The sequence below is a fragment of the Oncorhynchus clarkii genome, chromosome 8, assembly GCF_045791955.1.
Source record: "Oncorhynchus clarkii lewisi isolate Uvic-CL-2024 chromosome 8, UVic_Ocla_1.0, whole genome shotgun sequence".
Lineage (NCBI taxonomy): Eukaryota > Metazoa > Chordata > Actinopteri > Salmoniformes > Salmonidae > Oncorhynchus > Oncorhynchus clarkii.
Window position 1 is genome coordinate 8,338,145 of NC_092154.1, and position 24,293 is coordinate 8,362,437.

A 24,293-nucleotide genomic window follows, 5' to 3' on the forward strand; every position below is an offset into this window, starting at 1 on the left:
CAGTATTGATGCCAAGTCACTAAATCCCTATGTACATATCTACCTCAATTACCTGTTACCCCTGCACATCAACTCAGTACTGATGCCAAGTCACTAAATCCCTATGTACATATCTACCTCAATTACCTGTTACCCCGACACATCAACTCAGTACTGATGCCAAGTCACTAAATCCCTATGTACATATCTACCTCAATTACCTGTTACCCCTGCACATCAACTCAGTACTGTTGCCAAGTCACTTCATCCCTACATATATGTACATATCTACCCCAATTTCCTGTTACCCAGGCACATCAACTCCGTACTGATGCCAAGTCACTTCATCCCTACATATATGTACATATCTACCTCAATTTCCTGTTACCCCGGCACATCAACTCAGTACTGATGCCAAGTCACTAAATCCCTATGTACATATCTACCTCAATTACCTGTTACCCCTGCACATCAACTCAGTACTGATGCCAAGTCACTAAATCCCTATGTACATATCTACCTCAATTACCTGTTACCCCTGCACATCAACTCAGTACTGATGCCAAGTCATCGTTGTTTTCTGTCCCCCCCCCCCCCCCTTTGCATTGTTGGGAAGGGCCCATAAGCATTTCACTGTTAGTCTACACCTGTTATTTACAATGCAGGTGACAAAATCTAAACCATAACATATATAATGTATCATTTCTCTTCAGATTAGAAATGTTTGGATACGTTGTCCACTTAACAGAAGAACCTGCAACAAAATACAGAATCACACTTTTTAAAGGATAAAATAGTTTTATTTATAGTCTCATAGTAAAAGGTAGGCCTCAACTTGCAAGACAATTGTCGGCAGTATGTACAACATACTTGTAATTTCCACGGAATGGAATCAGACAAAGATTATTTAGTTTACACTAATCATACCCTAAAAAATGGGGGGAGGGAGGGGAGATAATTGAAAAGATATACATACACACATTTCCTAGACACACAAAACGCTTTCTTTTTTTTTTTTCACTTGGGGAGTCGCCGACATTAAGAGTTCACTGTGTAATTCACAACACCTTGACAGGGACGTCATTTTCTCCTCAAATTGAATAGAAAATGGGAACTACATTGACATTCATATCTATTTCATACCTTTGAAGCACAACTACAAGTGACAAATTTGTGAGAATACAAAATGCATAACATTTTTTGAGAACTTGAAAACAATACAATCAATAACGTTTGTATTTATTTAAAACATGGAGGTTACTGACTCAGCCACCTAAACTCATTCACTAGTTCAAGCTAAAAGACGGAAGGAATCTAGTCCTTTTTTCCAAAACATCAATGATTTTCTACAAAGGGGATTATATTTGTTTTAATTTCACCGTGTGTCAAAATGAAAAACTAATTCTATGGGCCTGAGGTGGGTTTTTCTTTCACTTTTACATCAATATTTAGCTTCAAATTCTTTTTGTGGAAAAAAAAGTTGGTTTTAAAAAATGGTTTAAAAAAAAGGTAAGCTTCTCCGACAGACTCTTCTTGACGTGTGTAAATTCTAAAACAGACAAAGACAACAAAAAAACAAAATAATATTTCAGCAGTGCTTGGAGGAGTACGCCTCTTCTCTCCATAGCCTTCCACTGGGAGGAGAGAGTTTTGGATAGTTGACATTGCTGAGAGAGGAGAGGAAAGGGGAGAGAGCGAGAAAAGGAAAATGTTTTGTTTTTTTTCCTTGCACGTTTTGTTCTAAAATCAATGTTCTTCCTCTCAGCTGTCTTCCCTCCCTCCCTCCCTCCCTCTCCAGCGGATAGCATGATGAAGAGACTTCAGGATAGACAGATCATGAGGGAAGGATTGTAGTCTTCCCTATGCAGTGAGAGCACATCCAGAGAAAGAATGTAGTGGGAATTACAGGATAAGTACGGACTACTGGACCAGTACCCGTGCCTGCAGTACCCATCCACACCAGGCGTGGCACTGTGGGCTAGTCCAGAGTCCTAGCTGGCCTCCACGCGGAGCTTCTTCCTGGGGGCTGGGGGTTCCTCTGGCTCGGACTCGGAGCTGGAGTCAGAGCCTCCGTCGAAAGCGGACACAGCGCTGCCTTTAGGGTTGGTGTACAGGCTGCTGTCTGAAGAACTGTAGCTGGCCTGGAGCTGCGTCGACCCCTTCACCTTCTCCAGGGCACGCACTACAGGGGAAAAGAGAATGGGGAGAAGAAGAGAACAGAGAAAGGAAGGAAATAGACAAAGGGAGAAAAAGATGGAGGAGAGGGAGCAAGGGAGAATAAAGAAAAGGGTTGAGAAGATGAAGAGGCAAAGTTTCAAAGGTCAATGTCCAAATTTGACCCATAAGCAGATAAACACGCGCTACAGAAACACGGTCCGTAGGTACGGTAGATTCTCCATCATACTACAGGTAGATGGTCCGTAGGTACAGTAGGTTACTAATCCTACTACAGGTAGATGATCCGTAGGTACGGTAGGTTACTTATCCTACTACAGGTAGATGATCCGTAGGTACGGTAGGTTACTTATCCTACTACAGGTAGATGATCCGTAGGTACGGTAGGTTACTAATCCTACTACAGGTAGATGGTCCGTAGGTACAGTAGGTTACTAATCCTACTACAGGTAGATGATCCGTAGGTACGGTAGGTTACTAATCCTACTACAGGTAGATGGTCCGTAGGTACAGTAGCTTACTAATCCTACTACAGGAAGATGATCCGTAGGTACGGTAGATTCTCCATCATACTACAGGTAGATGGTCCGTAGGTACAGTAGGTTACTAATCCTACTACAGGTAGATGGTCCGTAGGTACGGTAGGTTACTAATCCTACTACAGGTAGATGATCCGTAGGTACGGTAGATTCTCCATCATACTACAGGTAGATGGTCCGTAGGTACGGTAGGTTCTCTATCATACTACAGGTAGATGGTCCGTAGGTACGGTAGATTCTCCATCAGAATATAGGTAGATGGTCCGTAGGTACAGTAGGTTACTAATCCTACTACAGGAAGATGATCCGTAGGTACGGTAGATTCTCCATCATACTACAGGTAGATGGTCCGTAGGTACAGTAGGTTACTAATCCTACTACAGGTAGATGGTCCGTAGGTACGGTAGATTCTCCATCATACTACAGGTAGATGGTCCGTAGGTACGGTAGGTTACTAATCCTACTACAGGTAGATGGTCCGTAGGTACGGTAGGTTACTAATCCTACTACAGGTAGATGGTCCGTAGGTACAGTAGGTTACTAATCCTACTACAGGTAGATGGTCCGTAGGTACGGTAGGTTACTAATCCTACTACAGGTAGATGGTCCGTAGGTACAGTAGGTTACTAATCCTACTACAGGTAGATGGTACGGTAGGTTACTAATCCTACTACAGGTAGATGATCCATAGGTACGGTAGATTCTCCATCATACTACAGGAAGATGATCCGTAGGTACGGTAGATTCTCCATCATACTACAGGAAGATGGTCCGTAGGTACGGTAGGTTACTAATCCTACTACAGGTAGATGGTCCGTAGGTACGGTAGGTTACTAATCCTACTACAGGTAGATGATCCGTAGGTACGGTAGATTCTCCATCATACTACAGGAAGATGATCCGTAGGTACGGTAGATTCTCCATCATACTACAGGTAGATGATCCGTAGGTACGGTAGATTCTCCATCATACTACAGGTAGATGATCCGTAGGTACGGTAGATTCTCCATCATACTACAGGTAGATGGTCCGTAGGTACGGTAGGTTACTAATCCTACTACAGGTAGATGGTCCGTAGGTACGGTAGGTTACTAATCCTACTACAGGTAGATGATCCGTAGGTACGGTAGATTCTCCATCATACTACAGGAAGATGATCCGTAGGTACGGTAGATTCTCCATCATACTACAGGTAGATGGTCCGTAGGTACGGTAGGTTCTCTATCATACTACAGGTAGATGGTCCGTAGGTACGGTAGATTCTCCATCATACTACAGGTAGATGGTCCGTACGTACGGTAGATTCTCCATCCTACTACAGGTAGATGGTACAGTAGATTCTCCATCATACTACAGGTAGATGGTCCGTAGGTACGGTAGATTCTCCATCCTACTACAGGTAGATGGTACAGTAGATTCTCCATCATACTACAGGTAGATGATCCGTAGGTACAGTAGATTCTCCATCATACCTCACCTTGCTGCTCCAGCAGTGCGTTCTGCCTCTTCAGGTCGTCGATGTCCTGCTGGTGGGTGTGGTTTTTCCTCCTCATGTACTGGATATAGTCCGTGGCTTTGTCTAGGATCTGAGCTCGGGACGCCTGTTTGATAGATTGCTGTTGGCAACAAAGGGAAAACTCAAATAGGACACAAGGAAAGATGTCAGTGTCCTTATTAAAATCACATTTGCTAGCACAGTTACCATAACAACCTCCCACACCGACCCCTCTAGCACAGCTACCATAACAACCTCCCTACACCGACCCCTCTAGCACAGCTACCATAACAACCTCCCTACACCAACCCCTCTAGCACAGCTACCATAACAACCTCCCTACACCGACCCCTCTAGCACAGCTACCATAACAACCTCCCTACACCGACCCCTCTAGCACAGCTACCATAACAACCTCCCTACACCGACCCCTCTAGCACAGCTACTGTAATAACTCACTACACTGACTGACCCATTGACCCCTACTGTAAAAGTACTGCTGTAAATGTAGCTTAAAACAGCTGCCAACCGCCCCAGGCCACGCTGCCGACCCCCCGCCCCCTCAGGCCACGCTGCCGACCCCCCTCAGGCCACGCTGCCGACTCCCCTCAGGCCACGCTGCCGACTCCCCTCAGGCCACGCTGCCGACCCCCCTCAGGCCACGCTGCTATAATGCAGGCTAACAACCAGACCCTCCCTATACAGTGAATTAAGTTTCTAGGATGATTTAAACCACTAAATCCTGAAAAAGGAGAGAACATCAAAATGTGACTAAAGCCCAGAATTATCCACATCCTTACACATAACGATCCTCAGACAGAACCCAAACCAAAACTATCACGAATGTGAACCTGCATAACGTTTCTATGCAGATCAAAAATGTCCATAATTTTACAGTTTCTCAGAGTCGGTCACAGAAGAATGAATTAGAACGTTTCTATGAGGAGCCTGGCTTGGAGAGGAAGGACAGATCCACAATTCCTACAAAGATCAAACTATAATTCCCTATTTTTTTTTTTTTTTTACATTGACAGCCTACCGGGAAACAGTGTTAACTGCCTTGTTCAGGGGCAGGATGACAGATTTTTACCTTGTCAGCTCGGGGATTCGATCTAGCAACCTTTCGGTTACTGGCCCAACACTAACCACTAGGCTACCTGCTGCCCAAATAATCAAGTCTACAAGATCACCAGATAACTCCACAAACATTGGTAGTATAGTGTTATTCACCCTGATACTAAAGTCTGTTTCCTGAACCACTTAAGTCAATGGACCCCCCCTCCTCATATATCCCCAATAAAGGCAGACTCAGGAAGATAGACATGCACAACTGGGAACAACTTCCTGCTCACAGACATCAACCAACATTGGTGGATAAATGAAGCTGTCTTACTTGGGGGAAAAAAATTGTCGAAAAGTTGGAAAAAAAATTCAGTTCCAGTCCTTCGGCTCTCCCAAAGGCAGCGATGTGATAGTAGCTGGGTCTGGCCTGCTAAGATCATTGACTCTATATGAACCAGATCGTAGCTGGGTCTGGCCTGCTCAGATCATTGACTCTATATGAACCAGATCGTAGCTGGGTCTGGCCTGCTCAGATCATTGACTCTATATGAACCAGATCATAGCTGGGTCTGGCCTGCTCAGATCATTGACTCTATATGAACCAGATCGTAGCTGGGTCTGGCCTGCTCAGATCATTGACTCTATATGAACCAGATCGTAGCTGGGTCTGGCCTGCTCAGATCATTGACTCTATATGAACCAGATCGTAGCTGGGTCTGGCCTGCTCAGATCATTGACTCTATATGAACCAGATCGTAGCTGGGTCGTGAACTAAGACAGAATGTCGCTGGAGGGAATAGAGTCCATTTTACAGCTCCTGACCAATTGTGCCAGACAAACCAACAAACAGGCAAAGCATCAATACAGGACTAAGATTGAATCATACTACACCGGCTCTGACAGAGCTTGCAAACTATCCTGGATTACAAAGGGAAACCCAGCCACGAGCTGCCCAGTGAAGCGAGCCTACCAGAGGAGCGAAATACCTTCTATGCTCGCTTCGAGGCTGGCAATACTGAACCATGCATAAGAGGCACCAGCTGTTCCGGACAACTGTGTGATGACGCTCGCCGTAGCCAATGTGAGGAAGACCTTTAAACAGATTAACATTCACACGGCAGCCAGGTGGATATGCAGGACGCATAGAACATGCGCTGACCAGCTGGTGTCGCCACTGACATTTTTAACCTCTCCCTGACCCAGTCTGTAATACCTACATGTTTCAAGGAGACCACCATAGTCCCTGTCCCCAAGAACGCCAAGGCAACCTGTCTAAATGACTATCGCCCCATAGCACTCACATCAGTAACCATGAAATTCTTTGAAAGGCTCACATCAACACCATCATCCCATGCACCCTGGACCCACTCCAACTTGAATACTGCCCCAACAGATCCACAGATGATGCAATCTTTATTTCAGTCCATATTGTCCTCATCCACCTAGACAAAATGAATACCTACGTGAGAATGCTGTTCATTGACAACATCTCAGCGTTCAACACCATAGTGCCATCCAAGCTCATCCAAAAGCTAAGGACCCTGGGACTAAAAACATCCCTCTGCAATTTGATCCTGGACTTCCTGATGGGCCGCCTCCAGGTGGTGAGGGTAGGCAACAGCACAACCACCAGGCTGATGCTCAACACGGGGGCAACTCAATGGGGTGTGCTTAGTCCCCTCCTGTACACCCAGTTCACCCACAACTAAGTGGCCATGCACGACTCAAACGCCATCATTAAGTTTGCGGGCGACAATCGTGGTAGGCCTGATCACCGACGACGAGAGCCTACAGGGAGGAGGTCAGAGAACCGGCAGCGTGGTGCCAACCTCTTCAACGTCAACAAGACAAAGGAACAAATCGTGAACTACAGGAAACTGAGCACGCCCCCATCCACTGGGCTGTAGTGGAGCAGGTTGAGAGCTTCAAGTTACTTGGTGTGCACATCACTAAGAACCTATCATGGACTCATCAGATACACCGCTGTTACGGTTTATCCTGTTGCCTAGTCACTTACACGCTACTTATATGGACATAGACTACATTACCAAAAGTATGTGGACACCTGCTTGTCTCATTCCAAAATCACAGGCTATTATATGGAGTTGGTCCCCCTTTGCTGATTTAACAGCCTCCACTCTTCTGGGAAGGCTTTCCACTAGATGTTGGAACATTGCTGCTATAACAGCCTCCACTCTTCTGGGAAGGCTTTCCACTAGATGTTGGAACATTGCTGCTATAATAGCCTCCACTATTCTGGGAAGGCTTTCCACTAGATGTTGGAACATTGCTGCTATAACAGCCTCCACTCTTCTGGGAAGGCTTTCCACTAGATGTTGGAACATTGCTGCTATAACAGCCTCCACTCTTCTGGGAAGGCTTTCCACTAGATGTTGGAACATTGCTGCTATAACAGCCTCCACTCTTCTGGGAAGGCTTTCCACTAGATGTTGGAACATTGCTGCTATAACAGCCTCCACTCTTCTGGGAAGGCTTTCCACTAGATGTTGGAACATTGCTGCTATAACAGCCTCCACTCTTCTGGGAAGGCTTTCCACTAGATGTTGGAACATTGCTGCTATAACAGCCTCCACTCTTCTGGGAAGGCTTTCCACTAGATGTTGGAACATTGCTGCTATAACAGCCTCCACTCTTCTGGGAAGGCTTTCCACTAGATGTTGGAACATTGCTGCTATACCAGCCTCCACACTTCTGGGAAGGCTTCCACTAGATGTTGGAACATTGCTGCGTGGACTTGCTTCCATTCAGCCACAAGAGCCTTAGTGAGGTCCTACACTGATGTTGGGCGATTAGGCCTGGCTCGCAGTCGGCGTTCCAATTCATCACAAAGGTGTTCGATGGAGGCGAGGTCAGGGCTCTGTGCAGGCCAGTCAAGTTCGTCCACACCGATCTCGACAAACCATTTCTGTATGGATCTCGCTTTCTGCACGGGGGCACTGTCATGCTGAAACAGGAAAGGGCCTTCCCCAAACATGGAAGCACAGAATTGTTTAAAATGTCATTGTGTGCTGTAGCGTTACGATTTCCCTTCACTGGAACTAAGGGGCCTAACCCGAACAATGAAAAACAGCCCCTGACCATTATTCCTCCTCCACCAAACTTTACAGTTGGTACTATGCATTGGGGTAGGTAGCGTTCTCCTGGCATCTGCCAAAAACAGATTTGTCCGTCGGACTGCCAGATGGTGAAGTGTGATTCATCAGTCCAGAGAACATGTTTCCACTGATCCAGAGTCCCAATGGCGGCAAGCATTACACCATTCCAGCCGACACTTGGCATTGCGCATGGTGATCTTAAGCTTGTGTGCAGCTGCTCGGCCATTTCCGAACAGTTTGGAACTCGGTAGTGAGTGTTGCAACCCGAGGAGAGCATTTTTCGACTCGCTACGCAGTCCCACTCTGTGACCTTGGGTGGCCTACCACTTCGGGGCTGAGCCGTTGTTGCTCCTAGAAGTTTCCACTTCATAATAACAGCACTTAGTTGACCGGGGCAGCTCTAGCAGGGCAGAAATTTGATAAACTGAAATAGCCGAATACAGTAATTTGAAGGTGTGTCCACATACTTTCGTGTATATAGTGTTTCTACCTCACACCCATCGACTCGGTACGAATAACAACGAGACAAATCAAAATATGATTAATTGTTTAATATATGAACCAAAAAAAAGGTGCCAGTGAAATGTCATGCTTTTTCTTCAGTATCTGCATCAACAAAAACATTTTCTTTTGTTTAAAAATAATAATAAAATAGTCCAGGCTGAAAGGATTGGCACTCAAAATATAAGCCCTTGAGGCACTACTTGCATCTGTAAACAGGAAGCGACCCAATTTTGTACGATCACGACAATGTAATTTGGCTGGGTCTACCTTGTACATGACTAACTCGCCAACAGCCATCTGCAATAGCTAGCAGTTCCATCACTTCTATTCGCCCTCCTGTCCGAAAGCAATCTTGGTTACCAAGCGACCATAGTGTTATGATACACCAGTGTTTGGGGGGGGGGGGTCTTGTTGGTTGGTTTGTTTGAAAATAAAAACAGCCCTCCATGTCAGAGATGTCAAAACAGGAAAAAGCTAAAGGTTTGCACACAACTTCCTGACACTAGCCTGTGTCCCAGTGTTTCTGGTTAGAACACATGTCTGGGTTGCACGCTCTCTTCTCCTCCACTCTCCATTCCCTCCCTCTTCCATGTCATAACTACCCATCTATTGAATACATTGAAGTAGCTATATTATCCGTGGCATTACCTTTCAAATATGAAGTACAGCAACATCAAACATACATATCATATCAACACATTGCAATGCAATTACATACCCCTATCCCCCTCCCATCTCATTCACTCAGAATGTCAATAACAGGACACACCCAGAGCCATGTACTTAGAGTGTAAGGCTTCTGCATTATGAAGCATTAACATGACACTACAACATTCTATAGCAGCCATGTTAGAACCCCATTAACATGACACTACAACATTCTATAACAGCCATGTTAGAACCCCATTAACATGACACTACAACATTCTATAGCAGCCATGTCAGAACCCCATCAACATGACTCTATAGCAGCCATGTTAGAACCCCATTAACATGACACTACAACATTCTATAACAGCCATTTTAGAACCCCATTAACATGACACTACAACATTCTATAACAGCCATGTTAGAACACAATTAACATGACACTACAACATTCTATAGCAGCCATGTTAGAACCCCATTAACATGAAACTATAACAGCCATGTTAGAACCCCATTAACATGACACTACAACATTCTATAGCAGCCACGTTAGAACCCCATTAACATGACACTACAACATTCTATAGCAGCCATGTTAGAACATCATTAACATGACACTACAACATTCTATAGCAGCCATGTAAGCTCCCCATCAACATTACATGGCAGTCTTACGTCAGACAGCGCGACGATTCCGCCTGCACTGGTCCCTGTTGAGGGACGAGCGTCGCGTAGGAGTGACGCCACCTGATGCAAGACAATGCATTACATGAGGAATAGAATGTCCAGAATGAAAATGATGATGCATTAACATGACACTACAACATTCTATAGCAGCCATGTTAGAACCCTATTAACATGACACTACAACATTCTATAGCAGCCATGTTAGAACCCCATTAACATGACACTACAACATTCTATAACAGCCATGTGAAGAACCCCATTAACATGACACTACAACATTCTATAGCAGCCATGTTAGAACCCCATTAACATGACACTACAACATTCTATAACAGCCATGTTAGAACCCCATTAACATGAAACTACAACATTCTATAGCAGCCATTTTAGAACCCCATTAACATGACACTACAACATTCTATAGCAGCCATGTTAGAACCCCATTAACATGAAACTACAACATTCTATAGCAGCCATTTTAGAACCCTATTAACATGACACTACAACATTCTATAGCAGCCATGTTAGAACCCCATTAACATGACACTACAACATTCTATAACAGCCATGTTAGAACCTCATTAACATGACACTACAACATTCTATAACAGCCATGTCAGAACCCCATTAACATGACACTACAACATTCTATAACAGCCGTGTCAGAACCCCATTAACATGACACTACAACATTCTATAACAGCCGTGTCAGAACCCCATTAACATGACACTACAACATTCTATAACAGCCGTGTCAGAACCCCATTAACATGACACTACAACATTCTATAACAGCCGTGTCAGAACCCCATTAACATGACACTACAACATTCTATAACAGCCGTGTCAGAACCCCATTAACATGACACTACAACATTCTATAACAGCCGTGTCAGAACCCCATTAACGCCGAGTGTGGAATATTTAAACAATGATACGCAACTAAACATCTAGAAATGTATTTAAAAATATATATTAATTTTTTTAATAAATAAAGTGTCCCAACTTGAAATACATGGCTCTGGATGCACACATCAAAACACTCCCCTCCCTAAAAGGATCCCCCCTCCCTAAGAGATTTGGGTTTTTACCTCTCTACCAACCTTTTCCCCTTGCAAGGCGGGCACGGAATCTCGCAGGCTGTGAAAGCTGTCTTTGATGTGATCCCTACGCTTGCGCTCCAGTGCATTGTGGTGTGCTCGTTTGTCAGCCTGCAATGAGAGAGTCACAGGGGGGGGGGGGCTTTAGCAGGGGAGGGGGGAGGTCTCCAGCGAGGTTTGGACTGACAGGGGGACAGGAAAACACACACACACCAAGCTTCTGCGACCAACTGTTCTACGTAATCACCACCACCACCAGCTCAGCGTTCTGTGTTTGAGAGCGTGCACCAGGTTGAGGACCTGGCCCGTCCGGCTAGCCAAGACAGGACAGGACAGGCATGGTGAGTTGGTGAGGCAGCAAAAGGAGATGTTCATGGAGGAAACTGACTGACACCTTAGAGATCATCCTATAACAATTCATATGGATCTAGGGTATGCATTTATGATTCTATTCTACGGTTTTCTTTATTTCTACAACCGGTAAATTAACACGGGCACCATCACGACCCCCTACAGTGATTAGAACTGACCCCAGTGCAGCTACAACTGTGTGGAGTAAACATGCAGAACACTTTAGACCAGGGCGAGTGGTGGGTGTGGTGACCTAGATAAAGCCCAGGGGAGGGGAAGAAAAAAAAAGACTAACCCTATTCAGATGAGGTGAGAGGATGAGGTGGGTAAATTGGTGACATCGTGTTTTAGTATTACAGTTCCTAATTTGCCTACACCTGACAACTAGGCCTAACTGACAAACTATTAGGAGTTCTGGGTTAGGAATGTTTAGTAATACCCGGAGGCTTTGTATTTGCCACTGTATCTTGAAGGATAGTATTTATTTATTCTTATTTAACTAGGCATTTGGATTGATTCATTTACAGATTTAGGTGCGTTCCTATACAGTGAAATGAGTCTTAAAGAATCCATTTTGTCGCTACGCATCGTTACGGCCTACCAGCGTTTTGAGCTCTGCTACAGCGAGACTGTGGTTTGAGCTCATGCTATATACTCAGAGTGGACAAAACATTAGGAAGACTTGCTCTTTCCATGACCTAGACTGAGCAGCTGAAAGCTAAGAACCCGTATTCATGTCACATTTCAAAATCAGTGTAGATGTAGGGGAGGAGACTGGTTAAAGAATGATTTTTAAGCCTTGAGACATGGATTGTGTATGTGTGCCATAACACAATCCATGATTGATCAGATTCCTAAAGATTGGAAAGCGGCCGCAGTCATCCCACTCGTCAAAGGGGGAGACACCCTAGACCCAAACTGTTACACACCTATATCCATCCTGCCCTGCCTTTCTAAGGTCTTCGAAAGCCAAGTGAACAAACAGATCACCGACCATTTCGAATCCCACCGTACCTTCTCCGCTCTACAATATGGTTTCCGAGCTGGTCACGGGTGCACCTCAGCCACGCTCAAGGTACTAAATGATATCATAACCGCCATCGATAAGAGACATTACTGTGCAGCCGTATTCATCGACCTGGCCAAGGCTTTCGACTCTGTCAATCACCGCATTCTTATCAGCAGGCTCAACAGCCTTGGTTTCTCAAATTACTGCCTCGCCTGGTTCACCAACTATTTCTCTGATAGAGTTCAGTTTGTCAAATCGGAGGGCCTGTTGTCCAGACCTCTGGCAGTCTCTATGGGGGTGCCACAGGGTTAAATTCTCAGGCTGACCTTTTCTCTGTAGTCATCAATGATGTCGCTCTTGCTGCGGGTGATTCCCTGATCCACCTCTACGCAGACGACACCATTCTGTATACATCTGGCCCTTCTTTGGACATTGTGGTAACTAACCTCCAAATGAACAACACTCCTTCCGTGGCCTCCAACTGCTCTTAAATGCTAGTAAAATGAAATGCTTGTTTTTTTAACCAATTGCTGCCTCCACTCGCATCACTACTCTGGACGGTTCTGACTTTGAATATATGGACAACTATAAATACCGAGGTGTCTGGCTAGGACTGTAAACTCTCCTTCCAGACTCACATTAAGCATCTCCAATCCAAATTTAAATCTAGAATTGGCTTCCTATTTCACAACAAAGCATTCTTCACTCATGCTGCCAAACATTCCCTCGTAAAACTGACCATCCTACCAATCCTTGACTTTGGAGATGTAATTTACAAAATAGCCTCAAACACTCTACTTAGACTGCATCCAATTTGCTATCACAGTGCCATCCGTTTTGACACCAAAGCCCCATATACTACCCACCACTTCGACCTGTATGCTCTCATTGGCTGGTCCGCGCTACATATTTGTCGCCAAACCCACTGGTTACAGGTCATCTATAAGTCTTTGCTAGGTAAAGCTCTCACTGGTCACCCCCAAAGCCAACACCTCCTTCGGCCGCCTTTCCTTCCAGTTCTCTGCTGCCAATGACTGAAACTTACATTTCCCTCACTAACTTTAAGCTTCAGCTGTCAGAGCAGCTTACCGGTCGCTGCAGCTGTAGACAGCGCATCTGTAAATAGCCCATCCAACTACCTACCTCATCCCCATATTTGTTTTTGTGCTCTTTTGCACACCAGTATTTCTACTTGCACATATATCACTCATGTAAGCGTATTTATTGCCGTACCTCCTTACTTCATTTGCACACACTGTATACAGATGTTCTATTGTATTATTGACTGTACGTTTTTGTTTATTCCATGTGTAACTGTGCTGTTTGTGTCGCACTGCTTTGCCTTATCTTGGCCAGGTCACAGTGAGAACTTGTTCTCAACTGGCCTACCTGGTTAAATAAAACGTTTTTTAAGAAGAGGCTGAATGGGCAAGACAAAATATTTATGTGCCTTTGAACGGGGTATGGTAGTAGGTGCCAGGGTACCGGTCTGTGTCAAGAACTCCAACGCAGCTGGGTTTTTCACACTCAACAGTTTCCCGTGTGTATCAAGAATGTTCCACCACCTAAAGGACATCCAGCCAACTTGACAACTGTGGGAAGTATTGGAGTCAACATGGGCCAGCATCCCTGTGGAATGGTTGACACCTTAGAGTCCCATGCCCCAACGAATTGAAGCTGTTCTGACTCAATATTAGGAGGGTGATTTGAATGTTTAGTATACTTCATATCCCTCATCATCTCAAATGTTTCCTTTATTCTGACAGGTGTGTAATGTGTGTATGTAGAGAGTGCGTTCGACACCTTGTACAGTCCACGCCCCGACAAATTGAGGCTGTTCTGAGGGCAGGGGGGGGGGGGGGTATACTCCGTGTATAGTTGTTGTTCTGAACACAAACCTACTAATTATCCCTGTGATCTGCAGTCTAGTGCCTACGCAAACAGTCTTCATCTCTCTATAGCCTAGACACAGAACAGGCATCCTGTGGGGATCATCTACCTAAACAACTAGTGTTGTTGCACGTCTCTCTGTAGGCCTAGAGAGACCTACAACAACACAACGACACTCCTCCCTCCGGCCTCTCTCAGCCACTCCATACTGCTGCCAGGGCCTCAGTTGAATCATCTACCTAAACACAGTCTGAATCCCAAAATGGCACACTGTTCCCTATGTAGTACACTACTTTTGACCAGGGACAATAGGGCTCTGGTCAAAAGTAGTGCACTATCTAGGGAATAGGGTTCCATTTGGGAAGCAAACAGTCATTTCATGTCTCTTTACACCTGACCAAGTCAGGTGTGTTAAACCCCTCCCAGTCAGGCGTGTTAAACCCCTCCCAGTCAGGCGTGTTAAACCCCTCCCAGTCAGGCGTGTCTAGACTTGAGTTCATTAAGCTTTAGAATTCCACGATCATAGAGTTCTGATCGTGGAATTCCGAACGCATTATGCATCTATTATTTAGATGTGTCTACCGGGTCCACAGTGTGTCTGGATTCTCTTTTCCAGCGCTATATTCAAATGCCAGTATGCATTCTACAAAACTGTGGACAGGCAAAATATGATAAAACAACTGATGGCAGTAGCTAACTACTGTAGCGAACTAGCCAGCTAACCTCTGTAGCTAGCCAACAAGCTAGCTAGCCAACAAGCTAGCAAGCAACGCTAAAGGCACTGCAAACAGGTTAGCATAACTCTAGTAAAAAAAAAAACATCTTTATAAATATTAGCTAGCATTTAAGGCAAACACATTCTTCACACGCTAGGAAAGTATTTCCTCCAACGTTATAATATAAAGGGGCCTCTCGGTCCCAAAACATACATTTTATTGAGACTTGGGGGGGGTGGTCAGACAGATCTGAACACAATCGGACCACGAAGTGACTTTTGTGCGTCTAGACCAGTCTTTTCAAATGTCATCTTCGTATTCTGATAGCAGAAGCTGCATGTAAGTGTCAAGTGTAGACACGACCAAAGTCAGGCCTGTCAAACCCTCCCCGCCAGGCCTGTCAAACCCTCTCCGCCGGGCCTGTCAAACCCTCCCCGCCGGGCCTGTCAAACCCTCCCCGCCGGGCCTGTCAAACCCTCCCCGCCGGGCCTGTCAAACCCTCCCCGCCGGGCCTGTCAAACCCTCCCCGCCGGGCCTGTCAAACCCTCTCCGCCGGGCCTGTCAAACCCTCTCCGCCGGGCCTGTCAAACCCTCTCCGCCGGGCCTGTCAAACCCTCTCCGCCGGGCCTGTCAAACCCTCTCCGCCAGGCCTGTCAAACCCTCTCCGCCAGGCCTGTCAAACCCTCTCCGCCAGGCCTGTCAAACCCTCTCCGCATCTGCATCTATCACAAATAACTTTATTAGAGCATCAAACTTGTTTTTTTCCACTCTATATATAGTGGGCCCATTGATCGTTGCCGGTTCAAAGTTTAATGTGCGTAAAATAAACCCTCTCCTTCCACTGTAAACCCTCACAGCGTTTTAGCCTTCAGTTCAGATCATAGATTTACAAAAATGGCCACCTGCCCATCTCACATGACTAGGGATAGGCCCAGAGTGGAGCAGCCAATCACCTGCAGCAGCACTAGCAGTAGTCTAACTCGTTTCAGGCCAGGCAACAGTAGGTCCCACAAAAGGTTCCGGACTGACTCATTTATAATCCTATGCATCATAACGAAACTAAAAAGGTACTAGCCAAATGTCAGATGCAAATGGCACCATGAAAGGTTACTAGAAAGGGTGTTGGTTTGGATCCAACTTGCCTGGAGTCGACAGGGTTAGGACAGTGACTGAGTAACATTACCATAGAAAGCCCCATGAAAATTACCACCAACTCTCTCCATGACAAGTTATTAGCGGAATGCATAAAGAGTCTGGGACTAACCCAGACTAGGTCCGGGATACAGCAGCTGTCCACTGCCCAACAGTTTGGCCTAGGGTCTGGATCATGTCGTTTTTACGTGTGGCTTTCAATGGTTTTCCCACGGTAGACTACGACAGAGCAGGTAAATGTTGAACTGGAATGACAGAACGCACTGAGACGTTACCGGTCCGTATGGGCCAGCGACTGACGAGATCCACTGGCACAGCACATGTTTTACAGGCCCCCGGCCATCGTTAATATCAGGCCCCTGTAAATGCATTAGGGCCTATAGAGAGCAACTGTAAAAGTAGCTCAGGCTCCAAAATGGCTGCCGTAATAGCTGAACCCTGTACGATGATCCAGAGGTATCAGAAAGCAGTGTAATGCACGCTAGGCATTAGTTAACATTTCAAATGTTGTCATCTCGGACAATCTAATGACAACATTTTGCTTGATGTTGATGCATATCTATTGAGTTAAGACATTTCCAAATAGAGAGAAGAAAAGAGCATAGCATTTGGTTCATCAAATATCACCACATCATCTGATCATAAAACTCAGAGGTCGCTTTTACCCCCTACCTACATGTAGATACTACCTCAATTACCTGGTACCCCTGCACATTGAATCTGTACCGGTACTCCTTGTGTATAACCTTGTTATTGTGTTACTATTTCCTATTATTTATTTCTATAGCAAATGTATTACTTAAACTCTGCATTGATGGGAAAGGGCGCGTAATAGGCCTGGGCGGTATACCATATTTCATGACGTACCGGGTTTGATGCAGTGACCAGTTTGGGTTTTTACTATAGCTTCTATACCGTATTTTAATGTTTGGTTTGTTAAATGTGATACACCAGGTGTAATGTCAATTTTTATAGTTTACTTCGCTACTTGAGTAATGTCTCTCTGCTCTTTCTCTCCGTGCCACTTTCCACACAGACCTAGCCACATCCCGTCACTCAAGGAACGCATTTGATGTTCCTCGACCACGAGTCACTTGCGCTCAGTCTACATGGTCAATGCAGCACATAACAACATTGTTGTCATCAACATTGTTCTTTCACTTTGCTTCTTAATATAAATCCACTAGTGTTCTATAATGACACTATTAGTTTGTGTTTCTTACATCAGCAAACCGCTAGTTTGTCTTTTCTTAGCAAGTTGCCCTAAATCTTGTTAGCCGCTAATGCTAATAGCTAGCTAGCTAATAAATGTACTGAGTAAGAGCAAACATAGCAAGCCAATACAGTCTGATAATACCAGTGATGGTGTAGACCTAAATCAGCATGTTGTTTGTGCAACAGTATCTTCTAAATCAGAGGAATATGCAAAGCAAGAATATGTTAGCTACATGAAGTAGCTAAGAGAAAACACGCAATGTAGCCAAAGCTTATTGGGTCCCCTAGGAAACACTTTAGTTCCTACCCTGTCACAATAAGTCCTCCCTGGCATTTTAACTCATTGTCATCTCAAACACTGTATTCAAAGTGCCCACTATTATATTCTAAATATAGAATTAGAATAGTAATTCTATTGATTCCATGATTCCAACAGTTTGGCTCTAATTCGCAAGTCAAATCTCAATTGCAACATTTGGTTAAAAATAAGTCCTAGATGATTTGCCCAACGTGGCAGTGTGGAAATTCTCTCTACTGAGCAGTGGTGTAAAGAACTTAAGTAAAAATACTTCCAAGTACTACTTAAGTAGTTTTTTTGGGAGTATCTGTACTTTACGACTTTTATTTTTGACAACTTTTTACTTCACTACATTCCTAAAGAAAATACTGTATTTTTTTACTCCATTTTCCCATGACACCCAAAAGTACTCGTTACATTTTGAATGATTAGCAAGACAGGAAAATGGTCCAATTCACGCACTTATCAAGAGAACATCCCTGGTTATCTACTGCCTCTGATCTGGTGGACTCACTAAACACACATGCTTTGTTTGTAAATGATGTCTGAGTGTTGGAGTGTGCCCCTGGCTATCTGTAAATGATGTCTGAGTGTTGGAGTGTGCCCCTGGCTATCTGTAAATGATGTCTGAGTGTTGGAGTGTGCCCCTGGTTATCTGTAAATGATGTCTGTGTGTTGGAGTGTGCCCCTGGCTATCTGTAAATTATGTCTGTGTGTTGGAGTGTGCCCCTGGCTATCTGTAAATGATGTCTGAGTGTTGGAGTGTGCCCCTGGCTATCTGTAAATGATGTCTGTGTGTTGGAGTGTGCCCCTGGCTATCTGTAAATGATGTCTGAGTGTTGGAGTGTGCCCCTGGCTATCTGTAAATGATGTCTGAGTGTTGGAGTGTGCCCCTGGCTATCTGTAAATGATGTCTGAGTGTTGGAGTGTGCCCCTGGCTATCTGTAAATGATGTCTGAGTGTTGGAGTGTGCCCCTGGCTTTCCATAAATAAATAAAAATAAAAAAAATTGTCTCATGTGGTTTGCTTAACATAAGGAATTTGAAATGATTTATATTTTTGATACTTAAGTATATTTAAAACCAAATACTTTTAGAGTTTTACTCAGGTCATATTTCATCGGTCATCTTTACTTCTACTGTGTGTGACACTTCAGGACTTTTATCACCGCTAAAATTGAGTGCAGGAAATGCAGAAATGATAAGTGCTGAAATTTGTTTTGGTTGAATTGAACAGTATAAAACAAAATCAGAATGGAGAAAGACTCATTGAAATCACTTAGAATGTATGCGTTTCCACCCCTGGGATCACTCCACCCTACTCATAAAGCACCCTGGGATCACTACTCATAAAGCACCCTGGGATCACTACTCATAAAGCACCCTGGGATCACTACTCATAAAGCACCCTGGGATCACTACTCACTACTCATAAAGCACCCTGGGATCACTCCTCATAAAGCACCCTGGGATCACTACTCATAAAGCAACCTGGGATCACTACTCATAAAGCACCCTGGGATCACTACTCACTACTCATAAAGCACCCTGGGATCACTACTCATAAAGCACCCTGGGATCACTACTCATAAAGCACCCTGGGATCACTACTCATAAAGCACCCTGGGATCACTCCTCATAAAGCACCCTGGGATCACTCCTCATAAAGCACCCTGGGATCACTCCTCATAAAGCACCCTGGGATCACTACTCATAAAGCACCCTGGGATCACTACTCATAAAGCACCCTGGGATCACTACTCATAAAGCACCCTGGGATCACTACTCATAAAGCACCCTGGGATCACTACTCATAAAGCACCCTGGGATCACTACTCATAAAGCACCCTGGGATCACTACTCATAAAGCACCCTGGGATCACTCCTCATAAAGCACCCTGGGATCACTCCTCATAAAGCACCCTGGGATCACTCCTCATAAAGCAACCTGGGATCACTCCTCATAAAGCACCCTGGGATCACTACTCATAAAGCACCCTGGGATCACTCCTCCCTACTCATAAAGCAACCTGGGATCACTCCTCCCTACTCATAAAGCAACCTGGGATCACTCCTCCCTACTCATAAAGCACCCTGGGATCACTCACTACTCAAAGCAAATGTTGAACTTTTAGTACTCAAAAACTAAAAATACCGTCTTTAAAAAAACATTATAAAAATTAAATACTGTGATAATATTTCGGCCATATCGCCCAGTCCTAGCGCGCAAGTAAGCATTTCGCGGTAAAGTCTACGCCTGTTGTAATTCAGCGCATGTGATGCTTCTCAATGGCTCGGTTTCAGATGATGCTAGTTAGCTTAGCTTAGTTACCCATCACTTCCATTATATTCTTACCTCAGAACATAAACATTACAGTGCCTTCAGAAACTATTCACACCCCTTGACTTTTTCCACATTTTGTAGTGTTACAGCCGGAAATTAAAATGAATTACATTTAGATTTGTTTTGGGGCCACTGGCCTACACACAATCCCCTATAATTTCAGTGGAATTGTTTAAAAACACTTTTACAAATTTAAAGCTGAAATGTCTTGAGTCAATAAGTATTCAAACCGTTTGTAATGGCAAGCCTAAATAAATTCAGTGACATAAGTTGCATGGTCTTCCTGTTTCAACAAGGCACTAAAGTAATATTGTAAAAAATGTGGCAAAGCAATTCACTTTTTTGTTCTGAATGCAAAGTGTTGTGTTTGGGACAAATCCAATACAACACATTACCGAGTACCACTCTCCATATTTTCAAGCATAGTGGTGGCTGCATCGTGTTATGGGTATGCTTGTCATCTGCTTGAAAATCTATGGCAAGACTTGGAAATGGTTGTCTAGCAATGATCCAACTTGACAGAGCTAAAAAGGATAATGAGCAAATATTGTACAATCCGGGTGTGGAGATCTCTTAAGAGACTTAACCAGAAAGACCCACAGCTGTAATCACTGCCAAAGGTGATTCTAAAATGTATTGTGTGAATACTTATGCATTTCATTTTCAATACAAAAACATGTTGTTTTCACCTCGTCATTATGGGGTATTGTGTGAATACTTATGCATTTCATGTTTTCACCTCGTCATTATGGGGTATTGTGTGAATACTTATGCATTTCATGTTTTCACCTCGTCATTATGGGGTATTGTGTGTAAAAACAACACACGTTTAAGTTCGGTTGTAACACAAAATGTGGAACAAGTCAAGAGATATGAATACCTAAGGTACATCATCTCCAGGTGCTGACTAAGTACAGCAATAGGCTGTGTCACAATAAATAAATAAATAAATAAATAAATAAATAAATAAATAAATAAATATATATATAGAATAGGGTGCTATTGGGGACGCAGAAGAGCAGACTACAGTAGTATAGTAGAGTAACTGCCTCCCGAGCTAACCCAGTGACACCCTGCAATGTAGCTTCAAAACTATGTTGTCTGTCTTGTGCTGCTCTCAACATTCCTCAGGACAGACTCATGATGCCAATACACCCCTTACACTACTATGCCCTGTTATGAGATCCAGTCCGTCCCACTTCCTAAAGATCTTCCTCAGCGACTAGGTGGGCCCCAATGGAGGAGGGGGGAGGGGGGGTTGGGGTGTTAACAGAGCGATTGTTTGATGGTTGCTTGAAAGTGATGTGCTAAACTCAGACCAATTGTTCTGATAGTCCAATCCTCAAACAGTCCTACATTTAAGGATAAGCTACATAATTGATTTGAATATCACATAGTAATTTGAAAATATTTGGAAATAAACCTAGCCAAATATGACAAAAGCCCTGCCTAAACTAGTAAATGCAAACCTTGATGGATATATTGCATACATGACATTCTGCAGCTAAATGTTAATCAAGTCCATCAGAATCAGTCTGATAAAGACTGCCTCGCTGACAAGGGAAAAACATGACGTACTGTTATAAAAAAAAGTATGTCGTGCAGCGAGCCTGTGTTTATTTCGCCGGTATGCGACGCGGCTACGTCATGCCTTTAGCCTGCCAGCAGCCCGGTCAGTGGCCTGTCGAGTGAACATGGCACTAATCACTAGCTCGCTGAAACAGACAGGAAAACATCTCCCTGCTCTCTCCCTTCCCGACGAGACGACGGCGTCATTTACTAAAACAGTTACTGAGCTGAAGCCGTAGCTAGCGTAATGAATTTCCATTTGAAAAGTATCGAATTTTATATTTAAAATTACAATAGTCACGTCATGATTAAAACACATGACCTAGAAGTGCGTTTAGAAAAGACGCTTCTGGTCGAGAACGGTATTCCTAGGTTTGACTTTTTTTTTTACGCCGACTGTGGCTCGAGCTGTCTGCTGCGTTTAGTAGGAGGCTTTATTCTAAATATATAATAGATTTCGTGTCTCTAAATTCCTACGACCGCGTATGGGATGGGGGGGCACCCTTCAATGCATGGCTAAGATGATATGTGCAAATGCAATCCTTGATGGATATATTGCATACATTATGTAAAGGGTAAATCATAGTTGTGACACGACAGTGCCAGCGCCTATAGAAACCCCCAGCGTTCAGCCAACTCCGTGTATTCTGTCTGCTAGTCACATCCTCCTTGTGTGCCGTGTCCTATTATTGAAGAGTGTGTGGCTAACTTTGCATGCTAGTAAACAACTACTAAGCTTGGTATCATTTTCGCTCACTAACTGCAGGAAACCCCTTCTGTTCAGCCACCCGCACCCATCCCTTGCCAAGTTTGTGTAAGGCAAACATATATATATATATCATATAAATTAGTTACCAGGACGAACATTTTTTTTGCCAGATATTATCATGGCCTTAATTACAATACATTTGATAGAATTCCAATACATTTTTTTGGACATATTTAACACGTCATTACCCACCACATTGTGATATCTCGATGAGTCTTCCTGTAAAAAAGAAACAGAACAGAAAAGTACGATTGTAGCCACAATTCCATGTAGCTTGAGCCAGCCAACTTAGTTAGCAGTACACTGTAACCCAATTATTGCAGCAAACCCAATGCAAATAATATATATATTTATAACGCTGGCAAGTGAACATAATACATTTCTGAGCCAGAGCTACTAGCTGACCTATCTAGCTATTGTAGTTAACCGTTTAAAGGCTGTTGATCTTCTTGTGGATAACGTTAGTTCAACAGGCGTTTTAATTGATTACTAGCTAGCAAACTAACTACATACAGTAGCTAGTAAAGTAGCGAAATAAACATTTACTCACGTCGCTATCGACTTCGATATCATCGTTATCACTCATTCTTAGGTGAAACGGTGGATTTTAAATGAAAATGGTAGCCTAGTTCACAACATGAAACAAACGCCTAACGATAAAGCAAATGCACAAACAGACTAAATAACGTTACTCTCCCTGCAGTCAATAACGAAAGAAACGAGCTTCAACGAACTATATTTATACGTGACTTGTCTACACCAACAGCAACCGTTTCACGACACGCCTGCGACGCTGGACGGGTGTGTAGGATTTGTAGTTTCTTGTACGATAATAACAAACGACTCTCAAATATCAGTGGATTGTCTATTAACTACATTTCCCATAGGTTAAAAAAAATATGCCGCGCGTCAGAATAACGTCAACATAATTAGATTTAACTCGCGGTGTACCCTGGGATGTGTAGTCTAGATAATAGCTGCGTCAGTGGGGCCGCGATTGAGACACGTGGATCGTTACAATAGTAAAAAAAAATCGGCCTATCTCATAACGTCAACGCTGAATACTATCTTCTTTCTTTCTTTGTGACAAATGTTATACAAATGTTTAATAGGTATGAAAATGTGTATTACCACCAATACCCCTCTTTCCTCTACAGCAGTGTATTGCATTGCATCTATTAAAGACTGCTGATTGAATGAGTTTCAAAAATCAAGTTTTGAATATTTCCTTATTTGAAATTAATGTATTTTTAATTAAGATCAACTACACTCATTTCATTAAGGTCAACTATGGGTGCTTAGTAGAACCATACAGTGTTCTTTGGTTTGTCCCTAAAGGGGAACCCTTTTTGGTGCAGGGTAGAACCCTCTTAAAGAACCCCCTTGATATGGTTCGACCTAAAAACCCTCTACGTAGGGTTCTTCCTAGAACCGTGTATTAAGGGTTCTACCGAGAACCCTTTATCTTTGGAGAGTTCTTCCAAGAACTCTCTATAAACAGTTCCAACAGCCTCACTAGCCTCTAAAATATATTTTTATATTTTATTACATTACATATATTACAAGGCCTTTCTATGAGTGCCTAGTTATACACCTAACACAGTGGTGTTAGGAATCTCCTGGTTTACAGGCCACATCAGGCCTGCAAGTCACATTATGCTGCCTTGCAAAGTGAT

General features: G+C 43.8%; 1 protein-coding gene across 6 annotated transcripts; it reads right to left on the bottom strand.

The window, feature by feature from the left end:
• Nucleotides 1–757: 757 nt before the first annotated feature.
• Nucleotides 758–23,422, bottom strand: LOC139414904 (myc associated factor X). Of its 6 annotated transcripts, none has more exons than XM_071162512.1 (6): nucleotides 23,168–23,377; nucleotides 22,810–22,836; nucleotides 11,297–11,416; nucleotides 10,194–10,265; nucleotides 4,171–4,309; nucleotides 758–2,161 (listed from the first exon to the last, which is right to left on the bottom strand). In XM_071162512.1, the coding sequence occupies exons 1-6, from the start codon at nucleotides 23,201–23,203 to the stop codon at nucleotides 1,971–1,973; spliced, it is 585 nt and encodes a 194-aa protein (XP_071018613.1). In that variant the 5' UTR covers nucleotides 23,204–23,377; the 3' UTR covers nucleotides 758–1,970. The 6 variants fall into 6 exon arrangements, with proteins under 6 accessions (XP_071018613.1, XP_071018616.1, XP_071018618.1 ...); XM_071162513.1 differs by having other exon boundaries at nucleotides 982–2,161; nucleotides 11,309–11,416; XM_071162515.1 differs by lacking the exon at nucleotides 10,194–10,265 and having other exon boundaries at nucleotides 23,168–23,422.
• Between the last annotated feature and the right edge of the window lie 871 nt (nucleotides 23,423–24,293).

Excerpts from the sequence above, each read along its gene's own strand:
- LOC139414904 (XM_071162512.1), bottom strand. The coding sequence starts at position 23,203 with ATGAGTGATAACGATGATATCGAAGTCGATAGCGAC. Across the intron at positions 22,837-23,167 it reads ATATCGAAGTCGATAGCGAC|GAAGACTCATCGAGATATCA; the intron begins GTGAGTAAATGT and ends TCTTTTTTACAG. Across the intron at positions 2,162-4,170 it reads CGCACTGCTGGAGCAGCAAG|TGCGTGCCCTGGAGAAGGTG; the intron begins GTGAGGTATGAT and ends TTTCCCCTGTAG.